Source organism: Triturus cristatus, chromosome 7 (assembly GCF_964204655.1).
Source record: "Triturus cristatus chromosome 7, aTriCri1.1, whole genome shotgun sequence".
Taxonomy (NCBI): Eukaryota; Metazoa; Chordata; class Amphibia; order Caudata; family Salamandridae; genus Triturus; species Triturus cristatus.
In genome coordinates this window covers 118,222,381-118,243,851 of record NC_140590.1, presented here as the reverse complement: position 1 = coordinate 118,243,851, position 21,471 = coordinate 118,222,381, and the positions used below count along the sequence as shown (strand labels likewise).

Here is a 21,471-nt window from a genome sequence, read left to right as displayed (position 1 = left end):
CTCACCTAACCTGTGTCCAGGGAGCCACGTTGGGCTTTGAAAGTTGATCGGGGAGCTGCTGTGGAGGAGGACGGGACTGCGAGGACCAGCAGGCTGTGCGTGTTCCATCCAGCACACCTGCCGCCTCTTCCCGTGACTCCGCCCCCTCTATCAACAGCCAGTATAATACCTGAAGGTATTACGCGTCAGCGGGACGCGTTTGCGGGACATCACCCGGGACAAAGCCCGGACTAAGGGCGGACCCTCTGAGACCCTCCGAGGCCGATCGAGGCTGGGCTGGGCCAGGAGTGACTCTGCAGAATCGTGGTAATTGGGAGTTTCTCTTTTAAACATTGCCATGGCTTCTAGTGAGATTGTTATGCCTGGGGAGAAACCAAGGCCAGTGGTAAATGGCCCCCTTGACAGTTATTTTAAAAAACCTATCGTAACGGATAAGGAGCTGGACACTACCCTGGAGGAGCGCAGACTAGAACGTCGTCGCTCTATTGAAAACATGAAACGTAGAGCTCCAGAGGTTGTTTCCCCAAACATTCCTGTTGTCGAGAGTGGTAGTAATGGTGTAAACGACACCCCCCTCTCGCAAGAGGGTGTTCCGCTATTGTTACGTGACTGTTCGCCCACAAACTGTGTCCCTAATGTTCAGGTTATCAGCGATTCTCTCCCCCCACATGCCATAAGTCATTCTAAACTTTTTAATACACGGCTTGTGGGACGGGGGGTAGGAAAAAAGGCTAAGAATCCGAACAAGGGGATTATTCATGGCCCTCCTCCCAGGAAAAAAAGGCGTAGGGTGGGGGTGACCAATGGCCCCAGAACACAGCATTCAGAATTTGGCCACCATCATTCTAAAGGGTCTGTTTCTGGGTTATTAATTGGGCCAGATCATAGCCAGACGGCGGCCACTAGTACCTGTCCAACGGCTGTGAACCCTGTTGTGACCTCACCAGAGCCTGCTCTATCAGCTGAAGTTATCCCACAGGTGCCCATCCCCATAGATTTTTTACCCCAACTGGGGGACATGATTAGCATTCTCCTTTTACCAATTACTGACACCTTAAGGAAGCTGGAGCATAGGCTAGCGAACATCGAATCTAAAATGAGAAATATGGCCGTTGTAGGTAAGGTTACAACGGATGGTACTAGTAAACAGGCTGGAGCTCCCCTTATAAATCCACCCAGGGAACCTCCTGATCTCAGTAGGAATGTAGTGCAGACTGTGGGCCACCTAACTACGGATCAGGGCAGAAATGAACCTTTGTTGCTGAAGGAACATTTAGTTAGCAAGCCCGTTATGGATTTGGTGGAGGAAGCCAGTATTGCCCCAGAAGGGAGCACTGTCCAGGCGCAGGGTAACCCTAGGTGGGAGGGGGTTCCTGGGATTCACGGTCTTCGGGTTGATTTACCCCCAGAAGCTGCACCCTTAGTGGTGGTGTTGACTGGGGTTCCTGTTTTAACTGTTAATAAGAGTGAGGATTATGCCCAGCTTAAAAACAAAACTATCCACTGGCTAAGAACATATAGACCCATAAACAGGAAAGTAAATGGTGAGATATTACATGTTAGACGTCTTCCATGGCTTGGTGGAAGGAATAAAGACGTCGATGGAGATATAGTTCTGATTAATTTCAGAGACCCAGAAGCGGTAGTTCTTATATTGAACTGGCCCCTGGGCAATGGTAATAGCCAAATTCGCCCTCGATCTTTGACCTATTTTTATCCCAGGTCTTTGGTTTTCCCCACATCCCATGTAAGGAAAAATCGTTCAGTTTACGCAAATGACCCCACTGCCCTTTATGCACCAAATCAGCGAATCGATCACCAAGGTTGGAACACGGTTCCCTTTAGTGGCCACAGGAATAACAACATTCGGAGAATGGAGTACCTGAGGCCTTTTACACCTTTAGAATTAGGGAACAGGTTTGATGTTTTTTCCAGCATTGATGATTGTGATTGAAAATTACAGTCTGGGCAGGGTAGGTGGGAGAGTCCAATTGGAGGTGGAGTTGCGGGGAACGTTACTGTGTTACCCAATGTGGTTGATGACCCCCAAAGTAGTGATGTGCTTCTCCAGGATGCAGAAAACACTACTTTAAGAATTCCTAATGTGATAGATACCACCACATGTACTGCCGAAAAAAGTATGTTAAATCCAATAATATTATCGGCCACAATAGATACCAACCCATCCCAAGTAGCCTTAGAAGAGAACCTAAGGGCTATTACGTGGAATATAGCTGGGCTAGCCTCTAAGGTAAACACCCCCATATGGGCTGATTTTATTAAACAAGGTTATGATATTATTTGCCTGCAAGAAACTTGGGATAGGGCCGAAGTACATGTTGAGGGCTATACTTCTTTTAACGTGCAGGCTGTGGCATCCCAAGCTGGTCGAGCCAAGGGTGGACTCGTGACCCTGATATCCACTGCACTGACTGAGTTCTGTGTTAGTGATCATGTAGTTCTAGGCGAACATGCCTCGGTTCTGCGTATGGTCCATAGCGGATGCAGAGACTTAATAATAGTGAACTTTTATAACAACATTGCTGGGCACAAACAGGGAAAGTTTATTTCTGATATAGAGCAGGCCATTGATGCCTTTTTATTGAGTACACCCAAACCTGCTGCCATCATATGGGTGGGAGATTTTAACATTAAATCATGTACCTATGCACTCAAGGGGGCTTGTGGCCACAGGGAGGAGTACTCGGGAAGGGAAACAACATGTGTATATAATCATTTCCCGCATAACAACTATGGTAGTGCTCTGAATAACCTATTGGCCAAATATGACCTGGACCTCCTTGAATGTAATAAGAACAAAAACAACGTTAGATGTCCAACATTCCATGGGAGGAACAGTCAAACATTTATTGATCATATTATGATATCTTGCTCTGTAGCTTATATTAATGTTTGGGTGATTGAACAAACGGTCAGTGATCACAACAGTGTAACCGTTGAACTATTGGGTTGGGGAATCAAAAGGAATACCTTTGGTCAACCAATTCAGGACATTGTTGCAGTAAGACCGAATGGGATGAGAGTGAAATGGACAAAAGTTGACCCCATTAAACTTGTTGCCAATGTGATCACAAACTGTTGTGGGGAGGTCGAATATTGCTTATTGCTGGACCCATGCCCACGAATTCTGTTATCCAAATTCCTAACTATTACCAAAACCATTGAGAAATCCCTGACACACAAACCTCGGAAATCAAGGAAAGTTAAGGCGGTGTGGTTTGATGACCATTGTGCGCAGTCTTTAAAAAGGTTAAAAACTTCACTTGATGCAATACCAAGAGACGTTTGTAAGATCAGGGAAGAGCGTCATAATTATAAAACTGCACTTTCCATTAGGAAGAAGGAATTGCAGGATGCGGCATGGGAAAAATTAGACCAGGCTGCAGATACTAAAGATCATAAACTTTTTTGGGACACTATAAATAGCCCATTCTTGAAGAATGACAATGTCCCTGAACTAACCTCGCATGTCAGTTGTCAGGCCTGGATAGCTCACTTTACTGGGATTTTTAATTCTGATTTTACTACCGTTTTTAATTCTAATGTTTTAACTGATACTCCAACCTGTTTTAAATGGGAGAAACTATTGTTCTCGGTGACACTAAGCGAGGTGATTGTGGCAATTGAAAAGAGTAAGGGGGGGAAAGCCCCGGGCCCAGATGGGGTCCCCGTGGACTTTTTTAAATCTGAGATTGTTCTATGGGCCCCCATTTTAACTCGTTATTTTAATGCTGCAATCGAGGACGAGTTACCAACCTCATGGGGTCAATCCATCTTAGTACCACTTTTTAAAAAGGGTTCAAGGGCTGAAGCACGAAATTATCGCCCAATTTCACTTTTAGACTCGTCGTTAAAGATTTTGAGTCGTATACTTCTGGTGAGACTAGAGACCTGGGCTGAGGACAATAATGTTCTTTCGCCTATTCAGTTTGGGTTCCGAAGGGGTTTAGGAACTATGGAGCAGTGCGTGAACCTTGAACTTATCATCGGCAAGTACACTAAAGCCAAGGAGGGGAATTTGTTTATGTGCTTTGCCGATTTAAGTTCTGCTTTTGATTTAGTGGAACACGCACTGCTCTGGCCAGTACAACTTGACATGGGCGCACCACCTGAAATCATCCACCTCTTGGCTAGAATGTATGGTAATCTTTCAAGTAAGGTTAGATTCGGAACAAATGGTGAATGCACCCCCCTTTTTAAAATTGGTAGAGGGATCCGACAAGGGTGTGTGCTTGCTCCCCTTTTATTCTCCCTTTTTATAAATCAGGTTGATCAATTTTTACAAGAATCTTATGCTGATGCTCCCATCATCAACGGAAAGCAAATACCCGTCCTACTATATGCGGACGACGCGGTCCTGATCTCCAGGACCGCGAATGGGTTGCAAAAGTTAATTGAGAAATTTCATATTTTTATTCAGGGCAGAAAGCTTAAAATTAACAAGGGTAAGACTATGACTATGACTTGTGGTAAGAGAATAAAGAAAAACAAGTCATTCTTTTTAGATGGGGATAAACTTGAGGCAGTCCGACATTTTTGCTATTTAGGTATCACCTTTTCAGGTGATGGGAGATGGGTAAACGAGCAATCCTGTGTTGGTATGAAGATGACCAGAAATACAAATTGCATCTTCAGATTTGCCTCGAAATTGGGGGGTCGTAGAATTCGTGAGATGATTTCTATCTATAATTCAAGGTGCATGTCCTCTGCTTTGTATGGAGCAGGGATATGGGGATATAATCGTCAGATTGCTCTGTCCATCCAGCAAGAGGAAAACAAGTACCTGAAACGACTATTATGCCTCCCCGCTTCTGCCTCAAATGAGATTACCCACAGAGAGCTAGGCATAAATCATGCCGCAGATCTGATTGCATTGCGTCCCCTGTCCCTATGGCGGTCCATATGGGCCAAAGAAGAAACTAGGTTTACCCAGGAAGTAATTTTGGACTGTATCCAACTAGATCATCAGTCGAAAATTCCCTGGTTAGAACATATTCACTCCTGGTATAAGATTCTCTTTGGCCAGGATATTTTTAAAGATATTTTAACAACATCGGTTTTAACAAAGCGTAACCTTAAAACCATTTACTTGGACCATGCAAAAGGGACCAGAACGAAGGAATATGCAATGCAAAGTACGTTCAAATTATATTTGGAGTACAATCTTAGTACAAGATTCCCACCTTATCTTACATTTGTTAGTATTAATTCTCATCGCTTCGTTCTAGCACGCCTGAGGTTGGGAATAGTCCACCATCTGGTGGCTTTCCCAACCGTAAAAAAACCCGGGTCATGTTTGTGCCCATGCGACGGGAAATCAAAACAGAGCATCTGCCACTTTTTACTTTTTTGTAATTTTTATACTGGTTTTAGGAAGTTTTATTTGAAGCAACTATTTTTAGAATATAAGATATACAATACAAGAGCCGCAATACAATTGTTGTTTGATTTGGCTTCCCCGAATGTGTGCTATCGCGTGGCCATCTACATTTTAAAGTGCACCTGGCACAGGAAATCAATTATTATATGATCCCCTCGTTCCGTTATCCCCGCTCACCCGTTGGCTATGACTATTGGTGATTTACTGTTAAGTTACATTGTTTGTTGTATATTTATTTCTGTACTGGCATTTGCACAAACTTTCATTACAAACAAATTGCTGCTAAAATGTCTAAACTGAATTAACTCCCCCCTTAACAACTATTATTACAATGTATTTAATGATTAAATTTAACTCTGCACACAAAGTGATATACTTTATTGATTTAACAATATTGGCATGGATAGTGATGTAATTTTAAATGTTCTTGTATTTAATTTGCATAAATTTGATTCTTTACTGTTTTGATGTATGTTGCTATATGGTTGTACTTGTACATACCGAATAAAGCATTTTGAATTGAATTGAGTCCCTGTGTCTTTAGCTATGATTTGAATGGATCTGTTCTAGAAGGATCAGTGGAGCAGATCAACAAGAGGAATATCTACCTCTCGGGCAGCATACAAAGAAGTATCTCTAAATGACATTTAAGAAGGTATTAAGTGAGCTTCCCCAAAGTCCCTACTGAATTCCTGGATTCATTTTGTTGAATTCCAAATAAAGCACCAGATGTAGCGTCATTGGGTTTCACTGTATTATTTAAGTCATATTTAGTCATATTTAATATGAGGGTAGCTTGGATACATTCTAATAAGTAAGGAATCAGATGAGGAGGTAATGCTCAGATTACTAACCAATTACTGTAAATTGTAGCCTTCCTCATAAAAGCCTTGCATATCATCCCTTCCTTCCAGTCTTCCCCAACCCTTTCATTTTACATGGTTCATACCTAAAACTGAATTACTTTGTTGCTTTTGTATAACAGAATGTGAAGAAGTGATAACTCTTTATTGATGTCAATATTCTGTGGATGTGGTTAAATGTGAGGAATCATTTCCTATGCAGTGTATTGTTTTTTTGTATCTAGGGAGGTAAGCTGTTCTATGCAATGAAGCAGAAGGATTACTAGTAGGGACTGTGACGATGAAGTCTACAACTGGGAGTAATGAAGATTAAAAATAAGTATGTTGAGCATTCACAATAAGACAATCTAGCTGGTAGGCTTGGTTGGATTATTGAGGATGGCGTCTGTAGACAGAACTGAAAAACAATATCTTGCATCACTGTTATGCCCAGCGTTTTCATCAACTAAGTAATTTCAGATGTCATCAGATATGTTATCAATGATTTCATAGAAAATGCCAAGAGTTATGTATTATGTGAAGTCATGAGCAGATCATGGCAAGAACGCTATAGTCATCTCTCTGATGGCTGATGCAGAGAGACCTAAGCATCACCCAGCAGACTGACTATCCAGAGCTTTTGATGTCATAGCCCTGTTCTCAGGGGCCTCGCATGCATCATTTGTGTTGCACTACAGCATCGCTGGTAAAGGTAGACCCAGGTGCCTTAGGCTTAAGCCCCACAGTGCCCACGGTACACCGAATCAGCCTGTCATCCCACACATTCCTAACTTTTGATAGAGTAAGGAGTTTGGTGAGAAAGTAAGTGACTTAAACATGGGATCTGCAACTGGTGGGTTCCAGGTTTCAGTTTCCTTCTTCAACTGTGTGCCTTGCCTGAGAATCAATTGTGCACGAGGAGCTGGGATGGAACATGTGCACCCAGTCATAGGAGGAAAAAAGAAATATTTCACATTTCTTTGTGTGCGTGCATGATAAAGAGAGAGTATTTGTGAGAGAGAAAAACCATGTATGAGTGGACGTCTTTTTATATGTGTGAGTGTATGTGAGCATGTGTGTGTAATTGAAAATGACTGAGAGTGAGTGATAGAGAAAATAATTTGAGTGATAGAGAAAATAATTACGAATGAGTGAATGAGAGAATGGGTGACTACACGTGAGTTACAGTGAGGGAGTGAGAAAAAATGATTAAGAATACCTCTGTGTGAAAGAGTATGTCAGAGAGAGTGTGAGTGAGAGTGACTAGCAGTGATTGAGTGTAACTGTTAGAGAGAATGAGTGAGTTGGCATGAGCGAACAAACTGAGAGAGTAACAATTAGTGAGTACAAGTGAGTGCAGTCATTACAAAATGCTAGGGCTGGCATACTGGAGGCAATCTTTTGCATAATAAGCATTTGTGACCAGATACTAAAACTCAAGCAAATAGAGGGAAAAGGGGCTTATAAATAATAATCTATCTTATTATTCATATAGGTCCAGCAAACATGCCCATCAATCAGTGAAAACAAAGAGGTATGCAGTTCCTAAAATTGACGCAAGGTGTGTTAAAATCACTAGAAGATACCAGGGTCACACTGTGAGAATAATGAGATACGCAGGAGTGGAGGTCACTCCTTCTGGAAAAGGAGACCCTCACACACCCAACAAGCGGGTGTCTTGCTTCATCACCAGGCCTTGCTCCTTATCGGGCCGGCGGTGCAATGCCCGATCAGGCACCCAAATGGGGCCTTCCTGTCGGAGATCTTTATTTCCAACGCCAATGAGTGAGGTGTGTGGGGGGAGTTACTTTTAATAGTTGGTGTAGGTGCATGTGAAGTAAGAAGTAAGTGAACTAAAACAGGGGTAGGTGATCCACTTCAAACAATTTTAATAAAGCATGGTCACCATCCTGATTAAAAACAGAATAATACGCATATATCTCACCTTAAGGTGTGTGAGTAAATGTGCTAAAAAGATCAGAGGGTCAACATGTTTCTTGCCTTGTGATGTATTAAATGGCAATTCTTCAGGACCAAAAAATGATACGGCTACCTACACTTTTTTGGTGGTGGTCACAACCTCTAAGAAGTATGACTGGTGACCACACGTACAGCACCCTAAAAATGTGTGGTACCACGAGTAAAATAACACAAACTGTGAAAGAAAAAAAGAAAAATACAAGTATAAGCATTACAATAAAAAACAATCCGAGATATCAGGTTAACTGTAGACAATAGGTGATGTCAATGAAACCGTGACATGCGTCGATTGTGAGCAAACGTGTGTAGGACTTGCTTCGAGCTGTCAGCAGTAAAATATATAAAAAACCAATACATTGACCAGCCCAGGATAGGCTGCGTCAATTTACCAAGAGTAGTATTACAAAACTCACCCTTATAGGCTGTGACGAATTCGAGGCCAGGGTGGGAGAGCACTAAATTTTAGTGTCCGAGGATATGGAAAGCAGATAAACAACAGAAAGGTAAAAAGAGCAGTAAAAAGAAACACATAACAAGGTATTGTAAACCTATGTTGCGTTGAACCTCATAGTGTATAGGAGTATTAGTTATTTGACAGAAGACACAGCCTGCAACTATGGTCAAGCAACATCACGAGCAACTCGAGTGATAAATAATGTGATGTCACCCAGAGGTTAAATACACATCATTGTGTTGGTTACCCGTAAACCATGGGTACATGAGAGTCTGTGTTAAATCGCTCAAGTCCCCATCAGCGACCACCACGAAAGGGGTTGGAGCGCTGAAAGTGACACGTTGGAAACTCCAAACCGCGTCAAATTAGCGAGGGGGGGTAGCGTGGGAAAAATATGGGACGCTGTCAATACAGCAAGTAGCGCTTATTAGCGTGGTTCCGGACATACTCAAGGACAACGCAATAGTGGATAAGAGGAAAACATGCTAGTGGTAGTATCTTGTCATAGGTCATGGAGACAGAAGAGGATCAAAAGACCTGAAGCATACGGCTCACGCATGCGGACATCCCCTAGTGTCTAGAACTCTAAAGCTTACGGATCATTCATGCAGGCAAAGTCTTGTAGTAAGGGCGATATTGTATAAATACTCAAGATTCCGTGTTGAGGAAAATGCCGTAAACCTAAGACCTCACCAGCCGCTGGAGTCTGGTACTCGCACGCCCGACTGGTTCCTGGTTAAAAGAACACGTCGGCGTGACGCGAGGGTAAAAGGGGGGCGGGACATCTGGTTAAGAGAGGCGTGCTACTGCAAAAACAACTAGGCCGCTAACCTTGCTGAGTGTATAATGGAGGGGACGCGTTCGTGGTTGTCATGGTGCCCAACGCGAGGTAAAGGCATTCCCCGTCGTTCAAGTAATAACAAAGACAAAGGGGGAGTTATATACACTCTGCTTGCACTATAAATACAGGAAACGGATCAACAGTTGACCACTGGAGTGATATGAGAATTAAAAATTAAAAAATATTAAAGAAAAGAAAAAAGTTACAGGGAATACAGGGTCAGATTCAGTATATTGACTTGGGGATAAAAGGGGGTAAGCATACTTCATTCAGCTGGAATTAATAAGAGCAGAAAGTTAATTTAAGTAAGCATTCTCCACGGGATATCCTCGTTGAGACCAGTTGTGTCTGCAGCCAATCGTAGGACCCAACGCTGTTCGAGTCTAAAGAGGGCTTTTTTTGACATGTAGGGGTGGGATTCTAAAACAACCCATTGGAACGAGGTGGGAGCATGTCGTTCCAGGTGATAATGGGTCGTCATCTTGGTGTTTGTTTTTGCGCATCTGAAATTGCTTTTGTGTTCCAGCATGCGGGTCTTGACTGCACGCGTGGTCATGCCTATGTATGGTAGACCACACGGACATGTCATCATATAGATGCAGTTAGATGAGTTGCAATTGGTGTGCTTGCAAATGGTCCAGGTCAGGCCATTAGGAAATACCAATTCTTTACTGATCCTTGTTTGGGGACACATAGAACAAGCCCCACAGGGATAGTGGCCCTTTACTGGAGGCAGATCCCACAGCATTCTTTGTGACCTGGTAGTTTGTTTCTTAGGACTGGTATGTATTAATAAATCCTTCAGATTACTAGTACGTTTAAATGCGAACCTGGGAGGTTCTAAATCCAAGTCACCGGTATTGAGAATAACCCAATGTTTTTTTATGATGTTCCTGATCCTGTTGGAATCAGGGGTAAATGTAGTCACACACGTAATGGATTGTTCAGGTTCCTTGATGTTAATTTCTAACAGGCTCTCTCTGTTATTGTTTCTTGCTCGTTTACGTGCCCGTGATACTACTTGTTTGGGATAGTCTCGCTTGATCAGATCATTCATGAGGGTCGCAGACTCTCTCTGGTAGTCTGCCAAAGAGCTGCAGTTCCTTCTAATGCGCAAGAATTGCCCGAAGGGCAAATTTTCTCTCAATGACTTGGGATGATGGCTGCTGAAGAGGAGGCTGTTCCTATCTGTAGGTTTGCGGTACAGACTCGTAGTGATCTTGTCTCCTTCAAGACGGACAAGTAGATCCAGGAAGGGAACTTCTGTGTCAGAGATAGTATGTGTAAATCTCAGATAGGGGTTAAGGGTGTTGATCCAAGTGCAAAATTCTGTACATTTCGCATAGTCTCCTCTCCAAAGAATCAGAATATCGTCAATGAATCTTTTCCAGAGCAGTACATTCGCCGAGTAAGTGTTGGTGGAGTTGTGAATTTCCCTAGCTTCAAAAGCTGACATGTACATACATGCTAGACTCGGTGCGAATATACTGCCCATGGAAGTACCTTGGGTTTGGTGGTACAATTGTGTGTTGTACTCAAAGAAGTTTTGAGTGAGGGCCAGGCTAGCGCGTTCCATTATAAATGGTACTGGAGTAGTGGAAATACGCTCACTGTTACTTAGGGCATCCTCGATGACCTGGAGAGTGGCTTGTTGGGGTATGTTGGTATATAACGCTTCAACATCCAATGTCAGCAAAAGATCTATTTCCTGTGGGTGTTGGATACCCTCCAGGAGGCGGAGGACGTCAATAGTGTCTTGGATGTCGGAAGGGTTAGTTCTGACCAGGAGCTGGATGAAGTGGTCAACAAACTGCGACAGAGGTTCCAGAATGGACCCAATCCCAGACACGATAGGTCATCCAGGTACTGGAGTAGTCCCTTTATGAATTTTAGGAAGGCAGTAAAAGAAGGGGATCACTGGTTCCTTTGCTTCTTTCTTAGAAATCCAGCCTTCTAACTCAGCTGTGGAGACCATAGAGCCTATAGTTCTGGTCAACTGTGGAGTAGGATCTTCCTTAATAGGCGTGTAGTATCTTGTGTTGTTAAGTTGTCTACGACGTTCAATATCATAGTCAACTGAGGACATGATGACAGTCGCCCCACACTTATCTGCTTGCTTTATTACAATAGTCTTGTCATTGGCCAGATCTCTTATAGCCATCGACTCACTGGTAGACAAATTCCAAGATGACGACCCATTATCACCTGGAACGACATGCTCCCACCTCGTTCCAATGGGTTGTTTTAGAATCCCACCCCTACATGTCTAAAAAGCCCTCTTTAGACTCGAACAGCGTTGGGTCCTACGATTGGCTGCAGACACAACTGGTCTCAACGAGGATATCCCGTGGAGCATGCTTACTTAAATTAACTTTCTGCTCTTATTAATTCCAGCTGAATTAAGTATGCTTGCCCCCTTTTATCCCCAAGTCAATATACTGAATCTGACCCTGTGTTCGATGTGACTTTCTTCTTTTCTTTAATATTTTTTAATTTTTAATTCTCATATCACTCCAGTGGTCAACTGTTGATCCGTTTCCTGTATTTATAGTGTGAGCAGAGTGTATCTAACTCCCCCTTTGTCTTTGTTATTACTCGAACGACGGGGAATGCCTTTACCTCGCGTTGGGCACCATGACAACCACGAACGCGTCCCCTCCATTATACACTCAGCAAGGTTAGCGGCCTAGTTGTTTTTGCCGTAGCACGCCTCTCTTAACCGTATGTCCCACCCCCCTTTTACCCTCGCGTCACGCCGACGTGTTCTTTTAACCAGGAACCAGTCGGGCGTGCGAGTACCAGACTCCAGCGGCTGGTGAGGTCTTAGGTTTACGGCATTTTCCTCAACACTGAATCGTGAGTATTTATACAATATCACCCTTACAACAAGACTTTGCCTGCATGAATGATCCGTAAGCTTTAGAGTTCTGGACACTAGGGGATGTCCGCATGCGTGAGCCGTATGCTTCAGGTCTTTTGATCCTCTTCTGTCTCCGTGACCTATGACAAGATACTACCACTAGCATGTTTTCCTCTTATCCACTATTGTGTTGTCCTTGAGTATGTCCGGAACCACGCTAATAAGCGCTACTTGCTGTATTGACAGCGTCCCATATTTTTCCCACGCTACTCCCCCCTCGCTAATTTGACGCGGTTTGGAGTTTCCAACGTGTCACTTTCAGCGCTCCAACCCCTTTTGTGGCGGTCGCTGATGGGGACTTGAGCGATTTAACACAGACTCTCATGTACCCATGGTTTACGGGTAACCAACACAATGACGTGTATTTAACCTCTGGGTGACATCACATTATTTATCACTCGAGTTGCTTGTGATGTTGCTTGGCCATAGTTGCAGGCTGTGTCTTCTGTCAAATAACTAATACTCCTATACACTATGAGGTTCGACGCAACATAGGTTTACAATACCTTGTTATGTGTTTCTTTTTACTGCTCTTTTTACCTTTCTGTTGTTTATCTGCTTTCCATATCCTAGGACACTAAAATTTAGTGCTCTCCCACCCTGGCCTCGAATTCGTCACAGCCTATGAGGGTGAGTTTTGTAATACTACTCTTGGTAAATTGACGCAGCCTATCCTGGGCTGGTCAATGTATTGGTTTTTTATATATTTTACTGCTGACAGCTCAAAGCAAGTCCTACACACGTTTGCTCACAATCGACGCATGTCACGGTTTCATTGACATCACCTATTGTCTACAGTTAACCTGATATCTCGGATTGTTTTTTATTGTAATGCTTATACTTGTAATTTTCTTTTTTTCTTTCGCAGGTTGTGTTATTTTACTCGTGGTACCACACATTTTTAGGGTGCTGTACGTGTGGTCACCAGTGATACCTCTTAGAGGTTTTGACCACCACCAAAAAAGTGTAGGTAGCCGTATCATTTTTTGGTCCTGAAGAATTGCCATTTAATACATCACAAGGCAAGAAACATGTTGACCCTCTGATCTTTTTAGCACATTTACTCACACACCTTAAGGTGAGATATGTGCGTATTATTCTGTTTTTAATCAGGATGGTGACCATGCTTTATTAAAATTGTTTGAAGTGGATCACCTACCCTGTTTTAGTTCACTTACTTCTCACTTCACATGCACCTACACCAACTATTAAAAGTAACTCCCCCCACACACCTCACTCATCGGCGTTGGAAATAAAGATCCCCGACAGGAAGGCCCCATTTGGGTGCCTGATCGGGCATTGCACCGCCCGCCCGATAAGGAGCAAGACCCGGTGATGAAGCAAAACACCCGCTTGTTGGATGTGTGAGGGTCTCCTTTTCCACAAGGAGTGACCTCCACTCCTGTGTATCTCATTATTCTCACAGTGTCACCCTGGTATCTTCTAGTGATTTTAACACACCTTGCGTCAATTTTAGGAACTGCATACCTCTTTGTTTTCACAGATACTAAAACTGTCATAATCTAGAGCTAATACTTGGCATGAGTGCTGGCTCAGACATACTCCAATCCAATCCTCATCACTACTGTCCAATCCAATTTATCCCACCCAATCCAATCTATCCCACCTCAAACCAATCTAATACTCCCCAGTCCAGTCCACCCCATCCAATTCACCTCACCCTATTTCAATCCACCCCACGTCACTCAATCCAACCCACTCTATTCCAATCCAATCCACCCCACTACCACAATCCACTCAAAACCACTCCACTCTATTCACCCCACTCCACTCTACGCCACTTCAATCTACGCCAATCCAACTTATGCTACAGCACTCTATGACACTGCACTCTAGGAAACTATCTGCCACTGAAACACTGAACTGTACTCCCCTGTACTCAACTCTTTGACACTCCACTCCAACAAATCCAGTCAACGACACTTTACTCCTTCACTCCACTCTAGGAAACTTCACACCACTAACTTTGAGCCATGCTGAACAGCAGCCACACTGGTGTATAACATGACAAAAACACACTGCTCAACCCAATTGCTCTTGTATGCGTGAGACCTATTGGCTTTGCCAAAGCTTGTTGTTTTCTTGGCATTGACTAGCAGCAGTATGGCTCATTCCAGATTTCTGAATTAACAGCTTTTTTCCTGTAGCCAAGACTAGAGGAGAGGCGTGCCAGGAGTACAGTCTTCTCCCCCTACACTGACAACACTTCTGATCTCAGCCATACCTGAGTCAAATTAAGTTCAAGGCATTTCTTTGTAGAAAGTGACCATTAGGTTGAAACTTTGTGCCAATCCCATAACCTTGTGAGGGCAAAAAGCATTATCTGTTTCTTTTCCCTTCTTTTCTTTTCTATTTCCATATAGCTTTAGCAGTATGTATTGCTTGCATGAATATGTACGGGAAACATCCCTTAGGGCCAGCTTTTGGGGCTGGTGGTGCACTGTGCACCAATTGTTTTTGGTTCCCCCCACCCCCACCAATGACCTGTTCCCTTGGATTCCCTAATTACCGCTCTCCAACAGTGCTCTCATCACTCCATAGCCCCTCTATCACATATATTTCATTTGTTTTAAGGTTCTGGTTTGGGTTGGCTATGCTGATAAGAATGTATATTTACCCAAATAAACCATTTTCAGTAACTTTAGGAATAGACAACGAAAGACTAGGGGCAGAATACTGTCAGAACCGCATGTAACTCTTTGATGCCAGTTCGTAAGTCACTGTTCTATATCACGACTGTAACTTAAGAAGTGCTGTAACAAAAGGATCTGTGTGACAAAAGCTGTAACGCACTAAGCTACCTACATGTTTCTGTGAGCTGCATGGCACAAGTACTTTCCAGCAGGCATATTAGCCCTCTGCGCTACCTTAGATGAGACAAAACTGCCACTGCACAAAACTCCAATGTCATCGCCTGTGGGTATATGAATCAGGAGAGTTATCTTGACATTTTTGTTGCTACCTAAAAACCTCTGGACACACAAGGAACTCTGCAGCATGTGCTTTTAAAACCATGAGATATTTCTAATCACAGCGGCCAAGGTCGGCCACAGGTGCGGCTTCACCAGTTGCATAGCTCTAAATCCAGCCCTCCCTCCCTTTATTAACAGCTTTGCACCTCCCCAAACCAAACCACCATCAAAATTCCACTTTATTTTTGGTTAAAAGTGACTTACCCATTTTTACCTTCAAACTTCCTCAGTGAGTCTCTTTATGTGGGCCACATATAGGGCCACAAGCTTAGTTGTTAATGTGAGAGACAGGAGGTTTTACGTTTTTATGAGAACCAGGCTGTGCAGTAATTGGTGCCCTCAAAAGAGTCTGATCTACAATATCTGGATCACATCCTAAGCTGTGAATATGGCTGAACAAAACTGACAAGGGTGGTTGGGTCACGTTGAGGATGCGAGCATCTCAGTTTGAAAGAACTAATTTCTTTGACTGGCTGCAAGTGCCTCCTCTTATAGCCCCTGTAATATTATGTTGTTTCTATGGCCTAAATCTGTAGTCTGAGACTGCATTCTTTAACGTTCAGGGTGAGAATAGTTAGCATGGGAAGGTATCTTGTACTCTTGCTCTACGACAGCCTATTATTATAATATCTAAGTGGATATGTCCGAAGTTCTATGATCCAAAACAACATCAACCCCCTTGCCTCCACCCACCTTCAGGTGAGTCAGAATATGCACCAGAACGTCATAAGGAGACCAGCTTAATAGTATATCTTAAAATGTTGTAGGTCTATTGTCATGGCTTCTCTTACAGTTCTGTGGCAAATGAAATGACCTATTTTAGAGCATCCAAAGTCAATGGCCAAAGAGTAAGCCTGTTTAAAAAATACTATAATGTGTCTGTAATTTGCATAATTTGAGCAACTTTGCATTAAGCGAACTACAAAATATTACAAATAAATGATGTGGATGTCTTTTACTGCACCATGAAGCAGTGTTTTTAAAGAGTGTGATTCGTGGTTGGGGAAATCCTGATGGACAAGGGGAAGCTTCTCTAAATCCAGAGAAAGCCTGATGTCCTGTTTTCTCTTTTGTGAACGTGGGGGCATATTATCAAGCACGGCGTTAAAATTATCGCCGCTCTAGCGACAGAAAACTGCTGCTAAAACAGCGATAATGGGCTTGATGATATGCTCTATGGAATTCCAATTGAAGCCCATGTTAGACGTCCTTCACATCTTTTATCGCCTGTCTTGATAATATGCCCCGATATGTCTAGTTATGAAGATAGTGTGGGCTTGCGTAGCCAATGGAAGTTCCTCAGAGGGTTTGTGGTTAAATGTCTACAGGCCGTTGATGAGTCATGCTGCAGCATGTAGAAGGAGGAGGTGGAGTTGAGCATTGATGTCATTCCGATGCAAGTATCAGGGCTTGAAGTTCTGAAGTTACTTACTAAGAGACACTATCACACTACACCTGTTCTTGCAACATTAATGACCTTAGATATCAGATATGCTGCTGTTGGAATCTTCAAGGTGTGACACCACAATTATGTCAAAACCAGAAACCTTTAATCTGATTTCAGAACTCTTCCAATTATTTTTATTTATGACCGCAAAGAGGAGTAAATATGATTTATCTTAGTTTATGGTAAGACCTTTGGTGTTCAAAAGATATACAGCCCTTTATTCCATTAAAAAGGCAGAAAGTGTTTTGAAGAGTTCTCAAAGAAATATTCGCAGAAAAAAGAGTAAATCTAAGATTAAACCTGGACCTTCTTATTCCTAGCATTGGTGAGAACTGTGAGTAGAGACTTACAAAGCACCAACATTTATTGCTTAGATCTCGCAGATGTGGCAAGTACTTTTATGACGTGGCAACTGTAAGAGAAGACCATTAGCTGAAATGGGCTATTAAGTATACCAACTTTCACAGCAATCACTTCACAAGCATATATATGCTCTTTTACAGACCCGCCTGATGTGCCCCAGATTTCCATCCACAAACCACAAGGTAATGTATTGACATGCTTCTCATGATTATGATTACATATCATGTAAAATATATTTTTGGGTATAGCATCATTATTCATACTTTCGATCTGTTTTACTTGTTTTATCGAGAAGTGTGTGTCGTTATCATAGTGTGGAATGCATTTTTAATGGGTAAATCATGTTTAGAAAGGACAGTTCTTTCACTGTCTCTACAATATCAAGACAGTGGTTGGATGCAACTATTTCAAGTTGGATATAAGGAATCAAAACCTAGGACAAGCAGTGACTTTTTATCTTCTACATGTTTTAACTATTGTTGCATTTGTTTGCTATTATTATTCAAGTCATATCTGTAAAGTGTGCCAGAAATAGGTATGTGCAGTTTTAGTCAGGAACCCTGCTAAGACTTGGACTAGACTAACAATCTGAGAGGGATGGACTCTGCAGGGACAGGGACATTTAGCACTCACAAGGGAGTACTTGCAACCTGGAGGAAGGGGACAAAGCTGAAGACCAGAACAGCTCGGAATGAACTGGGATCAGGGCACCAGGTATGAACTGGGTAAACTATGTCACAGTGGGGAAATGATTAGTTTTATACAGACGGTGAAGATACCTTACTGTTTGAAATTGGGTTACTGGTTGAGGGGGGTACAAGACCTGGTCAAGCGGTAACCATAATCGTAGTCATAGTAAATCACAAACACGCACTAAGTTATCCTGTGCACACCCTCTGGTAGCTTGGCACAGAGCAGTCAGGCTTAACTTAAGAGCCAATGTGTAAAGTAAAGTGCAATACTTCAAAAAGTAAAACAGTGAAAACATCACAGAAAAGATTAGAAAATAGCTTTTCATTTTAGTGTCCAGGGATGGCTAACGCTACACTTACTTGCACTCAAGACTCGGGCATAGGCGTACCCGCCGACGCTGACTTCAGGGACCACAATTCTTTGGGGCAACACGCTGGTAGGTAGAGCAGTGTGCGACCAATTGGACTTTTGTTAATATTCAGGCTCCTTGAGCCGGTGGAGCTGACGAGCTCATGGTTACACACCTGCGCGCTACGAGAGGTACTTTACCTGAGAACTTTTTTTTTTAGCAGCCTACACAGCAACCCTACACACTCACCTACTCCCTGCTGACGAGAGGCAACTACCTCGAAACACGTGTCCAGGGATGGCTAACGCGACACTCATCTTCATTTTAAACTTTTGGCATAGGCGTACCCGCCGACGCTACTTCATGGACCACAATTCTGTGGGGCAACATGCTGATAGGACTAGCAGAGTGCGGCCAATCAGATTTTTGTTTATTTTCAGGCTCCCTTGAGCCGGTGGGGCTGATGACCCATGGCTACGCACCTGCGCGCCTTGAGTGGTACTTTACCTGAGAATATTTTTTGGCAGCCTACACAGCAACCCTACACACTCACCTACTCCCTGCTGACGAGAGGCAACTACCTCGAAACACGTGTCCAGGGATGGCTAACGCTACACTTACTTGCACTCAAGACTCGGGCATAGGCGTACCCGCCGACGCTGACTTCAGGGACCACAATTCTTTGGGGCAACACGCTGGTAGGTAGAGCAGTGTGCGACCAATTGGACTTTAGCTTTTCATTTAATACATTACACAAGACCAAAAGGATAAAAATCCAATAGGTAGAACTTGAGATGTGACTTTAAAAAGAATAAACTGTTAAGTAGTGCTTAGAAGCAATAAGAGCTTAGTTGGTTTATCTGGTCGTGTTGGACCAGGGGCATAGTCAAAAGTTCAGGATGACCGCAATGGAGCGCGGGCGGGATAGTGGGACCCAGTGAGGCCCGCTGAATGAAAGTGCCTTAATCCTGGTTGCATTGACAAAAATGCATGGTACAGCCGAAGCAATGCATCTGTGTCGATCCCGCTACATACGAGATTCATCGATTTTCTCCACACAGCAGAGGTGATTAGGGGTGGGCAAAGAATTCTACTCCGCCGGTGGAGTTCGCTGAGTTTTGCCCACTTTGCTCAGAGTGCAGAGTTCCACAACACTCTGCAAAGTAACAGGGAGCGGACTTTTTTCTCTCTATCGATTCGTCAATGTTAAGCTGGCGAGTGCTGGTGAGAAAAAAACGTGTGCTAGACCATCTGCTGGAGAGATCTCCCATTCTTGTTGAGGAAACCGCCTGCTTGGGATGATGTCTACTCGAGCAGCAGAAAGCAGCAGTACCCTCTGGGGTGACATGTAGTGCTGTTCACGCTGATTTTACGGCGCATGACAAATTCTCAGAGCTGAAAATCTGTGTGAGCAGTGCCACTTAACAGACGCCGCTGCTGGCTGAACTCAGGGAAGCGTGGCAAAGTTTTTCCGGCACTTCATGAATTCTGCCAAGCAAAACTCCGCAAACTCCGCTGAGGTCCAGCGGTAATGCGTTGATTTCCTCCATGCAGCAGCGGCGATGCATCGGTTCAAAGACGATGTGTTGATTCTGCTCCTGCCACAGAGGCTGCATCCATTATGAAGACGATGCATCAGTTCTGTTCCTCCAACAGAGGGGGTTCTGTTCCCACAGCAGAGGATGCGTCACTTTTGTTGGAGCAAAACAGAAGGGTGGTTGGAATTCTTTTATGCGCCTGAGACTTCAGGAGGCTAGACAACTATAGTCACTCTAGGTTCTGGGAAGAAGTGATGCAGGCCAATCATTCTCACCGAGGCAAGGAGGAGAGCAGTCAGTAGGTCAGCACAGCAAGGCAGCAGCTTTTCTAGAGCAGCAGTCTGGCAGAGTTACAGTCCTTCAGCAGCCTAGCAGTCCTTCTTCTTGCAAAGTATCCACAGGTCCAGAGGTTTACTGAAGTGGTAGGGTCTGAGGTCCAACTCTTATACCCACTAGTGCCTTTGAAGTGGGGGAACCTTCAAAGTAGGGTCTTTGGAGTGCACATAGGTCCTCGCTTCCTACCCTGGTTTCATACTTACTAAAGGGGGGTAAGTCTGCGGCAGTGCCCAGCTCCTCCCTCCCATCCTCCCAGTATCACCCACCAATTCTCACCTAAGCTCCCGTTTTGTGTGGCTGTCTTGAGACAATAAACAAAGCCCTGCTGTCACCCATCCCAGGCATGCACTCAGAGACAGGCTACAGGCACACAACGCTAAGAGCAGAACAATGACAACTTTCCAAAAGTGGAATTTTCAATTTTGTAATGATAAATTCGAATTTGCCATTAAAGAGGATTTATAATCACAATTCCATAGGTACCAGATATGTCAGATCCACATCCTCTCAATTATGAATTACAGTTTATTAAACGTAATGAGGAATCCCCAATGTGGAATATGAGAGTGTAAGGCTTGGCAAGGAGTTTTAAATGCCAAGTCTACATGGCAATGTAACATTGCATTCAGGCTGCAATGGCAGGCCTGGGGCAAGTTTCAGAGTGATACTTAGATGGGTGAAACAATAAGTGCTGCAGGTCCACTGGTAATATTTAATTTACAGGCACTGGGCATATGGTATACCACTGTACAAGTGTCTTACAAGTACATTATATATACACCAATTAGGTATATGTCAATCAAACCATGTTTAGGAGGGTGAGCACAAGCCCTTTAGCACTGGTTAGCAGCGGTAAAGGGCATGGAGTCCTAAGACCACCCAAAGGCTGACAAGTCTAACACCTCCTCTAGTGGGTAATCTCAAAATAGTATTCAGTGATACCCAACAACAGAAATGAGGGTTCAAAAGACTGTGTCCAATTTAAAAGAAGTTAATTTCCTTCATCAAAATAAATGTCTCACATAAAAAAAAACAAGCCCGTGTTTCACAAGTACAATGTTGTTTCTTCAGGGCCTAAATCTAAACAGAATTTTTATGTAGCATTATGTGGATCAGGGTCCCCGACCATTTCTACTTCTTATCAGCGAAAATCATTGTGAGCTACTGAAGGCTAAGCAACGTGCGCATTGTTACCAGACGCCCCCACAACCATCTTAATTGACTTTAAGCCTAGAGTCAATGGAGTCAGATGCTATGGTGTAAGCAAAATACTTTGACTACGGTCACTATGACAGGGCTGCCATGTATGTCAAT

General features: G+C 43.4%; 1 protein-coding gene across 3 annotated transcripts in view; it reads left to right on the top strand.

The window, feature by feature from the left end:
* LOC146808983 (sialic acid-binding Ig-like lectin 10) overlaps positions 1-21,471 on the top strand; it is a 319,371-nt gene that overhangs the window by 201,027 nt on the left and 96,873 nt on the right. For all 3 annotated transcript variants that reach the window (XM_085615781.1, XM_085615779.1, XM_085615780.1), the window contains one exon: positions 17,382-17,423. In XM_085615781.1, the coding sequence (XP_085471907.1) occupies positions 17,382-17,423 (42 nt within the window). The remainder of the gene's footprint in view (positions 1-17,381; positions 17,424-21,471) is intronic.